The 14,069-nt window shown below is 47.2% G+C and overlaps 1 protein-coding gene across 1 annotated transcript; it reads right to left on the reverse strand.

The window, feature by feature from the left end:
- Positions 1-4,167: 4,167 nt before the first annotated feature.
- Positions 4,168-12,117, reverse strand: TMEM101 (transmembrane protein 101). The gene is made up of 4 exons (XM_083709896.1): positions 11,919-12,117; positions 9,431-9,611; positions 6,715-6,861; positions 4,168-6,595 (listed from the first exon to the last, which is right to left on the reverse strand). Exons 1-4 carry the CDS (start codon positions 12,068-12,070, stop codon positions 6,287-6,289), a joined length of 789 nt encoding a protein of 262 aa, XP_083566022.1. The 5' UTR covers positions 12,071-12,117; the 3' UTR covers positions 4,168-6,286.
- Positions 12,118-14,069: the final 1,952 nt, after the last annotated feature.

The raw sequence follows: 14,069 nt of genomic DNA on the forward strand, positions 1-14,069 counted from the left end.
AGATTCCACACATAAGGGCCAATGGCCTTGCCTTCAGGCAGCAGGGAGGTGACTCAACTCAGGGCCGGCCCCAGACATCTTGCTGCACAAGACAAAAGACACAAACACACCTGTTTCCTTGAAGAGCAACTGACTAGAATGGCAATTGAATTTTACTGGCAGGACATTGGCTGCCAACCGTACTGTATGCTTGTGAAACATGGACAAATGCCATCTCCAACTCCTCAAAAGATTCCATCAACAGTATCTCCGGAAAAATTTCCTCATCACCTGGGAAGACAGGCGAACTAATGCCAGTGTACTGGAAAAGGCAAAGATCACCAGTGTCGAAGCAATGATTCTTCAACATCAATTTTGTTGGACTGGTCATGTTTTGTGGATGCCTGCTTATCATCTTCCAAAGCAACTACTCTATTCCGAACTTAAAAATGGAAAGCATACTGCTGCTGGTCAACAAAAGAGGTTTAAAGACTCTTTCAAGGCAAATCTTTAAAAATGTAGTATAAACATTGACAACTGGGAAACACTGGCCTGCGAACGCGCCAATTGGAGAACAGCCTTTACGAAAGGTGTCATGGGTTTTGAAGATGCTAAAACTCAGGACGAAAGGGAGAAACATGTGGATCCAAATTGGCCTCCACAGTCACTTACGGACTCACTTTTAAAATAGTATTTATGGAAAATAATCTTACTCGCTACGAGTGATTGCCAAAGAAGAAGAGGAAAGAAGATGTTTGCGAGGCCTGATGGGAGTTGTAGTTCAGAAACATCTGGAGAGTCAAATAACTGGGCAAATTGGGCTGAGTTATTTCTCTTGCTCGCTCCTCAGACTGAAGGAAGGTCTAGAAACCACCTTTGTAGCACTTCTCCAAATTCTTTCGGTGGTCTTAAAAATGAAGCACTCAATTGCTCCGACTATGCTTACTCTATATAGTCGCTATCCAGCCATACTCCTTTTCACACCCCTTAAAAAAACCACAACCCAGTTCTTGGATCTGTCCGTTTTCCTCCCAGCATATTGATGCAAGGAACACTGTGACAAAAACAAACAAAACCTCACCATGCAAAATGGTGAAAGGGACCTGTCAAAAATGAATGACGGGACAAGACTGTGTTACCCAGAATGCCGCAGAAGCCATTGTTCGATGCTTACCTCACGACGCATGTTTGAAACAGGTTGCTTTGTTCAGGACAAAGAGGACACACTGCCTTTGGTTTTTATCCTGGATTAGTCATTGTTTCCATGCTGGTTATCGCCATCAATTTATCCTGTAACTGACAGAAACGAAAAGCCGGTCCACACTCCCCTATTCTCCCAGCCCTGGCTGCACCAGGCAGCTCAGTTATTACATCTTGACAAAGCTCTGGAAAACTAAGAGAAGAACTACTTAGAGCAATGTGAAGATGTGGATATCATAAAAGCCTGTGTGCCATAATGGGCATTAAGGAGCCAGAGGACAATAATATACCATATATTGCTTTGGTTTGTAGTAGTCTCAATTTCACAACGTTCATTTGGACACATTTAGCTGGGATGGGAACGCAGCAAATAGGGGTGCGGAAGACATTTATTTCCATTCACATTTCAAAGCAAACCTAATTCACACTTTCAAAAACAAAGTAAGTGAATTGAAACATAGCCACCCTTTGAAAACCACACTTCTCTGAATTTTGCAATGCAGTTTTCCAGCCCAGTGATGTATACTAAGGGGGGGAGCATATAGTGGGGTAAAGTGTATATATTAATTAAAAACAACTTGTATTAATTAAAACCAATGAAAATGCATTACGTTAGGGAACATTGTTTTGCAAAAAAAAAAAAAATTGCATGCAAAAATGAGAAAATTCTGCTGAAATGCCAATGAATTTTCATGAGGACTCTATAACAAAAACTCTACAAACCGATGTGACAATGTGGATAAATGAGCTTAGGATATAGATACACATTCTTCAGTCCCTGAGAAATGGCCTGATACAGGAGTCTTGTACCAATAGGTGCCATAGGAAGGTCCTTTATGCAGAGTCAGACCATTATCTAGCTCAGTATTTTCTTCGTGACTGCTTGTTGCTCCCTGGGGAAACTGAGCAGAGAAGTCATAGTGGCAAAAAGCAGGGCTCTTTCCCAGTCTTCCTTGGCTTGGCCCCAGCACAAGTCTTCTTTGAGAGCCAGTGTGGTGTAGTGGTTAAGAGCGGTAGTCTCGTAATCTGGGGAACCGGGTTCGCGTCTCCGCTCCTCCACATGCAGCTGCTGGGTGAACTTGGGCTAGTCACACTTCTCTGAAGTCTCTCAGCCTCACTCACCTCACAGAGTGTTTGTTGTGGGGGAGGAAGGGAAAGGAGAATGTTAGCCGCTCTGAGACTCCTTAAAGGGAGTGAAAGGCGGGATATCAAATCCAAACTCTTCTTCTTCTTTCCCCAATATTTGGTTTGCTCAGTCCAGCAAAGATGTGAAGCTGCATTGCCTCTGAAGAGATGCAGAATACTAGACAAGCACAAGTACAGGCTAGGAAATTATTCTGGAGACATAGTAGTATCGGACTTCCAGAAATATTTGGATCCTCTTATTTCATTTTAAATGCTTATATATCCTGTCTGTCCCGCTATTCGAACTTGCACATTTTAAAATATTGTTTAGAAAGGATAAGCAGTGGAAATACTGCATTTAGCAGTGGGAACGCTTTATTGAATTGAACTGGGCATGCATTCAATGCAATCTTCCCCTTTGTGCACACCCAGAGCTGCAAAAATAAAAATCTGCTATAGATTAGTAGAGGGGACCACCTAGTGCCAATTCCTGGTCACCACACTTGTATTTCAAGACGGACCAAACAGCCAGAAATGCATTTTTAGTTGAAACCCCTAAAGACATACCATCAGGCTGTGGAAAGAGGGGTTGTTATTTTGGTTTAATTATTTACAGTGGTACCTCAGGTTACATACGCTTCAGGTTACAGACTCCGCTAACCCAGAAATAGTGCTTCAGGTTAAGAACTTTGCTTCAGGATGAGAACAAAAATCGTGCTCCGGCGGTGGGCAGCAGCAGGAGGCCCCATTAGCTAAAGTGGTGCTTCAGGTTATGAACAGTTTCAGGTTAAGAACGGACCTCGGGAACGAATTAAGTACTTAACCCGAGGTACCACTGTACTTGCATTTCATCTTGTTTTATTCCATCATATGCCCTGGGATCTTCTGATGAAGGGCGGTATAGAAATAACAAATAAATATCATGGAATTCTTTCTGCCAGTTCCTTGGGGCAGTGTTTCCCAACCTTGTGCCTCCAGATGTTTTTGGCCTACAACTCCCATCATCCCTAGCTAGCAAGACCAGTGGTCAGGGATGATGGGAGTTGTAGGCCAAAAACATCTGGAGGCACAAGGTTGGGAAACACTGCCTTAGGGAACTTTTTAGGGAAGTTTTTAGTGTTTGTTTTATTGCTTTCCCCAGGGAGGTTTGCCTGGCACCTTCATTATACACTCTTAGGCACCAGTAGCAGGCTGTTGGAGAAGATGCCCTGCCAGAAACCCTGGCGAGCTGCTGCCAGTCAGTGCAGGTGATACTGAGCTAGAGCGAACAATGATATAAGGCAGCTTCCTAAATGCCTAAGGGACGTGGGTGGTGCTGTTGGTTAAACCAGAGCCTAGGGCTTGCCGATCAGAAGGTTGGCGGTTCGAATCCCCGTGACAGGGTGAGCTCCCGTTGCTCAGTCCCAGCTCCTGCCAACCTAGCAGTTCGAAAGCATGTCAAAGTGCAAGTAGATAAATAGGTACCACTCCGGCGGGAAGGGAAACAGCATTTCCATGCGCTGCTCTGGTTCATCAGAAGCAGCTTAGTCATGCTGGCCACATGACCCAGAAGCTGTACGCCAGCTCCCTCGGCCAATAAAGCGAGATGAGCACCGCAACCCCAGAGTCGGCCATGACTAGACCTAATGGTCAGGGGTCCCTTTACCTTTACATTAAATGCCTAAGATGCTGGCATGACATGACGACACAAAAATGCTGAGCTTTGTACAGCTGCCAGTTTCTGCCTGGGATGCCAAGCATTGCATAACCGAAACCTCCGTGGTTCACGCAGCCCTGCTAAAACTTGGGTTGTTTGGAAGTTCAAAGACCAACAAGTGTTTCGAAGCAGCGGAAAGGACAGGCACGGAAAGATAAAAAATGGGAGACTGGAAAAAGTGTTTTATTTTCTTCTTGATCCTCCATAAACACAGTGTGGTTTAGAAAAAGCCAAAAGGAAGACGCAGCCAGCAGCGATATCTGCCGATAAGGGAAAGGGGGAATGCAGTGTATGGTCAACCGTGTTTCAGTGGCCTTTGAGCCTAGAACAGAGAGCCCAATGAGCTCCAAAGTGCCTCCACAGGAGTGCTTTGGATACGACCGAAATGGAAGTACACACTTTTAAAAAAGCAAACACACACCATTGCATCCAAATAGATGGCGTGGCTGCTGTTCTCCAGGAGTGATTCCTGGGCAGCATTTTAAACCCCCGACTAGCCCCAGCCAAACACAAACATCCCACCCTCCTCAACATACACACCAAATCCCAAGGGGATGTTCAATTCCGACAAGGGTTTTCTTGTTTCCTCTTCATGCACCCTCTTCCCTGAAGTACAATCCCCATTGTAGAAACGGAAGGCAGCATGTATGCAGATTAAACTGCAGAAAGCTTGCGCACTGGGGTCAACAAAGAGAAACCTGATGAGGTACAGGGGGAGATTAAATGCGTGTTCTGGCGGTAGGTCGCCTCCACTCCCCAAAAGCAGCTTCCCGCCCCATAACAGCGCAATTCAATGTGTTTCAGCGCAAGGGCCGTTTCAGCTGATTATGCTAGGTTTTAAAGATTTATGAACATGCTGAGAATCCCCTCCCCCACCCCCTCATTCTTTTCAAAAGAGAAAACAAACTTGGGAATCTGGAGAGACGCCAATATTATGGAGCAATGATTCAGTTTTCAGTGTTGCCTTTGAGTTCGGAAGTAATAAATAAAATGCGCCAAGCATGATCTTGCAGCTATAGAAAGAGTTCGTGCTTGTACATAGCCAGCTGGGAAATTAAGGTACCCCACTTCCTCATGGTGAGAGAACCATTCTCTGCCTTTCCCAAGTTATGCTGGAGTGGCCCTCCAGATGAAACCCAACTGCCATTGGCCCTGGCAAGCGTGTCCAATGGTCAAGGACGATGGGTGTTGTGGTCCAGCAAAATCTGGAGGGTCTCAGCCTCCCCAGTCCTAGAATAAATTATTCCAGAACAAAACCTGCTCAATGCTGGAGGACGGAAGTAGCAGGAGTTTCTGTGCTCTTGAAAGCTGCCTTGGGTCATTAGGCAGCCCACCTAGTCCAATATTGTCAAGTCTGAGCTTGCCCCTTCCAAGGGTGAGTGGCAATGAGCTTCAGTCTGCTCTTCCCCACCAACCCAATCCCATCCACCAAGGATTTTGAGAGCAGCCTCCAAGACTCCCGAGTTAGGTAAAAGGTAGCGCTGGATTAGCTCTTCTTTTCCCATCGTGCAAGGATGACACCAAAAGTTTGCCATCCTGTTTAATCCACTCTGTACCATGCAAGAATGGTGGCAGGGAGATATTTCTCTGAGTTGCTACATTCCAAATGGAACAGTTTTTGCCTAACTGGTTGTAGGTGGCACTTCACACATGCCCAGGGAGCCTTGCAAAAGCTTCGGTACAGGCAAAGAGGAAGCCAGCCCATCTCAGCAGGAGTCCGTGGTTCGCACGAACTTCTGAGAGCCTTTCAAAAGCCCTGACCTGCTTGTTAGAAGGAAATGCATGTTCCACAACGGCCTCTGCCATCTGCATACAGAGCAAAGATGAGTCGAATGATCTCTGTCTCTTTGGCTACCCAAACCCCAGGGTTGGGATCCAGAACTGGCGCACCCAAGGTCACAGCGACCTTTGCAAAGTTATCTTTAACCTATTGGCCAGCATGGAAGCAAAGATTCACCCCTTCCCCCGCTGAAATGAGATGACAACCCGAAAGCTTCACTGATGCAGCCCTGAGCCCACTAGAGACTCTCGCAATTACTACAACATGTGGAGGAGGAAGCTGCTAAGGTGTCCTTTGAAATGAAAATAACAATGTAGGAATGGCTCTGGATTATGAAAACAACCACCCGCTCGTTCGTTTAGCTGCCAATAGCAAGGAATGGGGTGTGTTTTTTTAAGATGCAGTAAAATGATTAAAAAAAAAGAGGAAGAGTCTCCGTCCTCTGCAAAAATGCACCCCACTCCCACTTCAAAGCACCGTGCTTCAACGTCTCACAGAGTCTAATGTCAGCCATCTGTGGCCAAAATTATGGCGGCCCCGAAGATCCCAACGTTCTGCCCAACCAGCTTCATTTGATTCCAAAATTCGACCCGGCGGGAATCGTGCCAGTAACCCAAGTTGCCGTCGATGAAGAGAATGACCAGAGGGAGGATGACCGACAAGATCTGAGCGGCTGCGGTGATATAGTAGCCAGACAAGAAGGACAGGGCCAGCACCCCGTAGAGGACAAAGAGGAGCTGTAAGGCAATTTCTCCACCTGGGACGCCACTGAGATAGGCAAGGCGGTCTTCCTTGCTGTGCTGGAGAGAGTAGGCCTGGAAGAGGAAAGGGAGACAAGCAAAGAAAGTGAGGGTGATGGGAGGTGTAGTCCAGCAACATCTAGGGTCCCAAACATTTGGGATTTGACCATTTGGGGATTTGACAGCATACGTACCACGCAGATGAGGTAGATGCCGATGAAAACCTGCCCCGTGGACTGCAGGGACCTGTTCCGCGGTTTCTGCCGGTAGATCTCGCCGGCCCCGCTTGCCAAAACCAAGAGACCGCCAATGATGGCTATCGTTCGTGAATACATCCTCACCTGCGCCAAAAGACAAGGCAGGCAAGTTAACGGAAAGCAAACCAAACACCTTGAAAACACAATAACCAGAGATACGCTGGTTTACTGTATCATATGAACTGCAAACATTTGCCTCCTGGCACAGCATCCTCTGCACCCAAATTCCCAAGCAGCCACACTGCTATTTTTGCAAGGAGAGAGCATTCTTCTACTCTGGTCTAGCACAGACCATTTTAGGAAGATTACAGTTAAAGGCCTTGTTCAGACCTACAAATCCCAGCTTAATAAACATGCAGAGTTGTTGCATATGTGCGTTCCAGCCTTACGCAGGCCCCAGCACTGCTGAGACTAATCTAGGAAGTCTTCCATTAGTTTTCTGATACATCCACAAACCACAAAACTATGGTTGCCAGGTTTAGAATGAGCCATGATCTTAAACAATGGTTTGTACATTAACAGGAAATGTGGGTTAATGGAAGACTTCCAATGTTGATCTTGAAGAGAAAGGTGAGGACAAAGCAGGCAGGCCCAAGGTTTGTGAATATGTTGGTGTATTAAGCCAAGATCTGTACTTCTGAAGTGGGCCAGGGTCTGAGACCTGAAGGGCTAGACGGAAAGCAGAAACGGGGTGAAAATTAAAGGTGTCATTGTCCAATTTGCTATCTTGCTTAGATTCACAACCAACGCCTAATTCCACACAGGCTCAGAGCAGATACCCTGTAGAGTAACACCAGCATAAAAAATTAATCCTGTACTTACTCTAAAAGCACTTTAAAAGACAACCATTCTTTATCCCTCAGCACTTATGGGCATAAACTAAAGCATCTCACATTGCTCACCTCTGGAAGATCCTCAGTCTCAGGCAAACCTGAAGATCTGTTCAGAGGAAAGCTCAGCACCACAGCCTTACGCCAGGAGGCAACTATCAGCCTGCAAGCTACCATATTTTTCGCCCTATAGGACGCACCGGCCCATAGGATGCACCTAGGTTTTTTTTGGGGGGGGGAATAAAGAAAAAAAATTATTCCCCCCCAGCCGCGGTTTCAGCGCGCCCCACGCAGCAGGCTGCTATCCGCAGCCTGGGGAGCCCTGCGGGAACTCCCGCGGGCTCCCCAGGCTTGCTGATAGCTTCCTGAAGCCTGGAGAGCGAGAGGGGTAGGTGTGCACCAACCCCTCTCGCTCTCCAAGCTTCAGTGAAAGCCTGCATTCGCCCCATAGAACGCACACAGATTTCCCCTTCATTTCTGGAGGGGGAAAAGTGTGTCCTATAGGGCGAAAAATACAGTAAATTCAGTCAACAGAGAAACCATCTATCGGCCGACTGCTCTGATGTCCTTCAGGAAGCAAAGAGGAGCTCTCTGGACACAACCAATCTCACCACTGTCCTTTATTGCAAAGAAAGCTTTAAGCAATTTTTTTTTTGGGGGGGGGGGAGGGGGTGTTAAGGCTGGAAAGGGAGGTGACCAAAGAGCAACATGAGTGTAGAAAGCAAGCAGCGGGGATCACTTTTGCTCCAAACCTTTAAGAGTTGGGGATTTTAAAAAAGTGGGCAGTTCATATAAATGCATAAACAATATCTGTGATTTATGCAGGATAGCTTCAATGGCATATAAAGGATTATACACACATGCAGGGCAGGTCCATATATAGACAAACTACAGTCAAACGTCAGTTCTCGAACAGCTCCGTTTTCGAACATTTCGGCTCCCGAACACCAAAAACCCGGAAGGAAATGCTCCAGTTTTTGAACGTTTTTTGGAACCCGAACATCCGACACGGCTTCCGCTTGAGCGCAAGCAGCTCTTGCAACCAATCAAAAGCCATGCCTCAGTTGTTGAACGTTTTGGAAGTTGAATGAGGTTCCAGAACAGATTACGTTCAACAACTGAGGTTTGGCTGTATGCCTCTGACCACTTGACGCTCAGGGCAAACACCAGGGTTTGGTTCCCTTCCTCATAAGCTATTGGAGACGATGCTCTAAGCCAGCCTTTCTCAACCTGTGGGTCCCCAGATGTTGCTGAACTACAACTCCCATCACCCCTAGCTAGCAAGGCCAGAGCTCAGGGATGATGGGAGTTGTAGTGCAACAACATCTGGGGACCCACAGGTTGAGAACCACTGCCTAAGCAATCAGAGACTGCACCTGCATGTGTGTCTTTGCGCCACCCTCTTCATGCCTCTTCTGGTTCTGGGAGACCAGAGAGGAGGGGAGCTTGTCACAACAAGAGGAAGACACTTGTGACTCTTCACTAGCCTGACTCATCTCTGCCTCTCATCCCACTTTTCTGCTTCAGCTTCTGCCTCTGATTCTGGAATTCTCTCTGCCACAGATTCTTCCTGCTCACTAAACCCTGTTACCTCTTCAGGCTTCTGACACCTCCTCCTCCCAGTCTTCTCCCTCTTCACTGTCCCACCACTACCCGCCAGGCTCTGAGCCTTCTTCCCTTGGTGGTTCCCAAGCTGCAGGCTGAACCTGAGAACGTTTTGTACGCAGAGCAAGCGCTCTTCTACTCAGCTGCAATCTAGTACACTCCAACTGCAGCTTTTGAGAAGCCAGTGAGCCAAAGACTCCCTCTCTCCTCTCTCTCACCTTCAGCCAGTCTCCATAGTGCGCGTAGCCTCCAATGTACGCCGCATATGTGCTGATAGCCAACTGAAGGGCAGCCCCCAGGGCAAACCACCTGCGTTTCACCCCAAAGGACATGAAGCTGGCACACAACACCGCCATGCCCATGTCGAAGTAGAGAAATGGAACAGGGATGTCTGGTTTTCTGGGCAAGGAAATAAAATGTAGAACATTAGTCATCAAAGGCACCCAGAAGAACCAAATACAGCACAAGGAGAAAGGAAAGAGAAAAATAGGGCTATGTTGTTGTTTTAAAAAAGAACTATATCCCCAAGGAGGAATCATTCCACCCTGAAACAGACCCACCTATGGAAAGTTTTTTTGTGACGTACAAACTGCTGCAAAGCTATGCAGATCTAATTAGCGTCACTAAATGCAACATTTTGAAACCACGGGGAATTCAATTTCAAACGCAGACTGTTAGAAGTGGTGCTACGGAACTCATTGCCATGATATGTTATTTTGAAAGTCTGGACTTGAGGGGATATGTGTGTGTGTGTGTTTTAGTAAGTCAATATACTAGCAGCACGGGACGCAGGTGGCGTTATGGGTTAAACCACGGAGCCTAGGACTTGCCAATTGATTGGAAGGTTGGTGGTTTGAATCCCCGCGACAGGGTGAGCTCCCGTTACTCAGTCCCTGCTCCTGCCAACCCAGCAGTTCGAAAGTACGTCAAAGTGCAAGTAGATAAATAGGTACCGCTCCGGCAGGAAGGTAAACAGCATTTCCGTGCGCTGCTCTGGTTTGCCAGAAGCGGCTTAGTCATGCTGGCCACATGACCCGGAAGCTGTACACCGGCTCCCTTGGCCAGTAAAGCGAGATGAGCGCCACAACCCCAGAGTCGGCCACAACTGGACCTAATGGTCAGGGGTCCCTTTACCTTTACCTATACTAGCAGCAGCTCTAGGTTTCTACCCCAATTATAGTTAGCCATATAAACATCCATGTTCATTTACTTCCTTTTCCCAGAGTGTTCAACCATATCTCTTCCCATCTGCAGGCATGACAAGAAATGCATACATTTGCCAATACACTGGGGAAGCTATGTTCAGGCATCCATCCTGCAGGCTTGTAAACAGCCACTGCCATGGTCGCCTGTGGCAACTATGACTCATCTCCAGGCAACCTGCAATCTCTGAAGCATTCAGTCCTAGCTTCCAGAGCAGGAGAAAACAAGCTTGCTCTGTCCTCCATGTGACAGCCCTTTAGATATTTGAAGATGGCTATCAAATCTCCTTTATCTCTTTTTTGGACATACTCAGCTCCCTCAACCGTTCCTCATATGTCTTGCTTTCCAGACCCTGTATCACCTTGTCAACAACCTTCTTAAATTGCCCAAAACTGGGCACAAGTATTCTAGGTGTGGTCCAACCAAGGCAGAATAGATGCTTCAATGGAGATTCCTGCATTACAAGGGGTTAGTTAGATGAAAGTACCCCTGGGAGTAACCATATAACCTTTAGCCCTGCATAAAGAAGCTTCTTAATCTTTAATGGTTTATTATCTTATTACATTATCATAATGACCCACAATGGCTCTCTTAACGGCCCTGGCTTGGCCGGGCTACCCAGGAATTCCTTTGCAGCTTATATTCGACTTTCCTATCACAAATAGCCCAAAACTCTGGCATTTGTTAATTTTGGTGTTTAGGACACACACACAGTTCTGTAACATTATGCTGCTCAGATGGACAGGGTACTACTACTACTACTAATAGCAATAATAAAAATAATAATATTAATTTAATTTATATACAGTCATACCTCAGGTTACAGACACTTCAGGTTGCGTTTTTTTGGGTTACCGACACGCCAAAACTCTAAAGTACCGGAACAAGTTACTTCCGGTTTTCGGCAGTCGCGCATGCGCGGAAGCGCTAAATCGCGCTTTGTGCATGTGCAGAAGTGCCGAATCATAACCCGCCAATGCACAGACGCGGCACTACGGGTTGCGAACGCTGCGGGTTGCAAACGTGCCTCCCATACGGATCACGTTCGCAACCCAAGCATCCACTGTACCACCCTATACCGGGAGGTCTCAGGAGGGTTCACAGAATAAGGATGGTTCAAATAATAATAATAATAATAATAATAATTGAATTTATATACCGTCCTATACCAGGAGGTCTCAGGACGGTTCACAGAATAATAATAATGATGACAATAATAATAATAATAATAATAATAATAATAATAATAATAATAAATTCCAACTTTACAATTCTATGGTTCTTCTCCCACCGCACCCCTCTCTGTGAAGACCCTGGAGGGCTCCCACCCCACAAGCCCCCTTAGCTCACGACCTCCTAAAAGCAAATACTGGATTCCTTCCCCGACCCCACAACCCGCCAGGGAGTCAAGGAGCAGAAGGCCCTTTGCACATGCTCAGAAGCGCCCTCGACGCCGCCACCGCGCTCCCCACCACCACCGCTTTCCCGGCCGCGCGGGCTCACCGGCGGGCGTCGGCGCGCTCGGCGTTGAGCAGGAGGCCGCTGAGGCAGTGCCAGAACGGGAAGCGCGTGAGCAGCACCGAGCCCACCCGCATCAGCAGTCGCAGCGCCCCGCGCCGCCGACGGTGCCCGGAACCCCCGCTGCCCGCCGCCATCTTGCTGCAGGGCGGAAGTACGGGCAACGCGGGCGGGCTTCCCTGCCCGACGCCGTGGTCCGTCGAGGCTTCGCCCCCGCCGACGCCTGTTTCCCAAAGTCTTTCGGCCTGGAACTGACACGCGGGATGGAAGGTTCCTGCCTTCTACTCCTCGCACCTGGGCAGCGCTGCAGCCAGGGCCGGGTGTAGGTTTGAAGAGGCCCTAAGCTACTGAAGGTAATGGGGTCGTTTCTATGTCCAGCTGTCCTTTGTCAACAACAAATTGTCACTTTTTTGTGTGTTGAATATGTGCTATATGGTAATTCACGGACGTAATGGGCAACCAGTCCATGCAGAATGTAGGCACCCTATATATAGAAATGAGCAAACCAGTGATATTTTAGGGAGCAGGCTAACAGGCAGGGCTGATGGAGAGGGAGGAGACCCCCTAGGAAGCATCAAGGTGAGCAGGAAAATTTTGGACAGCAGAGGGGTCTTGCCTGCAGCCCTAAGCCCAGTAGCACTTTAAAAGCTAGCGAATATATTATTGCACAATTTTTTTGTGGATTACCAAGAAGGAGGCATCTAGTGAAGCAAACTCTGCTCACACCGTAATTGGTCAAGCCTTAGGGTGCTAGTACTGTCCTTTTTGTTGTTTTACTTTAAAAGGCACTAGGGTCTCCTTGTAAGGAGAAGACAACTGTTGGACACTTTGCAAACTTCCGTTACAAAAAAGCAAGGTGCTGCAGAGGAGAGCTTTTGTGTGTATGTAATATGTAATATGTAATATAAGAGGTATGTAATATAAAAGGTAAGGGGACCCCCGACCGTTAGGTCCAGCCGTGACCGACTCTGGGGTTGCGGCGCTCATCTCGCTTTATTGGCCGAGGGAGCCGGCATACAGCTTCCGGGTCATGTGGCCAGCATGACTAAGCCGCTTCTGGCGAACCAGAGCAGCGCACAGAAATGTCATTTCCCTTCCTGCCGGAGCGGTACCTATTTATCTACTTGTACTTTGATGTGCTTTCAAACTGCTAGGTTGGCAGGAGCAGGGACCGAGCAACGGGAGCTCACCCCGTCACGGGGATTCGAACCAACGACCTTCTGATCGGCAAGTCCTAGGCTCTGTGGTTTAACCCACAGCGCCACCCGCATCCCTGGATGTAATATAGGAGCGTGGATTCTCCTTCCTTGGAGGTTTTTAAGCAGACGTGATTGCGCCCTGCTTGCACACCCAGCCCAGCAGACACCCACACACCAAATTTGCCAAGAACCTATTTATAAGTCCAGTGTTTTTAGGCCTGGATGTATCCCAGATTCTTTTTTTTCTCTCTGGCTTTAGGTCAGGCTTTTTTCATTATTTGAATACTGCCCCCTCTCCCGACGTTTAAAATTGGAGGCAGACATGCTGGAGAAAGGCTTTTATTATTCATTATAATATTTATTTATTATGATGTTTATTAATATAAACTGTATTATAATGTTATCCATTCCTCCAAGGAGCTGAAGGCAGCATTCCTGGATCTCCTTCCCCTCATATTTTCCTCACAACAACCCTGTGTGGTAGGCTTAGACTGGGAGATCGTAAGTGGCCCAAGGACGCACAATTGAGTCCCATGGCTGATTTCAACCGTGGCCTCCCAGATCCTAAGCTCACTCAATATCCCTCCACTTTGATCCATATTCTGCAAATAAAAAGATGTCAACATGAATAAACTGGGAGAGATGAATAATATTTTCCCCACAGGTCCAGAAATTTATAGGGTCCTTTCTTAACAGCCCTCTGCGTAACCATCAAAACTAGCCACTTCAAGCTGCAATCATGTGTTTACTGATTAGGGAGGAATCCCCATGGAATTCAGTAGGGCTTACTCCTGAGTAATGTAGTTATTGTGGCATGAAACTGAGAGCAAGGACCCCTTCTGGAATAAGGTAAGACCCTTAAATATTAATAAAATTGCAGTGTTTAGGTGCCCAATGTTTATTCGCAAGGGTGGATAGGGAGAAAACCAGGCCACAC

This window comes from Podarcis gaigeae (genome assembly GCF_964106915.1).
Source record: "Podarcis gaigeae genome assembly, chromosome: 13".
NCBI lineage: Eukaryota > Metazoa > Chordata > Lepidosauria > Squamata > Lacertidae > Podarcis > Podarcis gaigeae.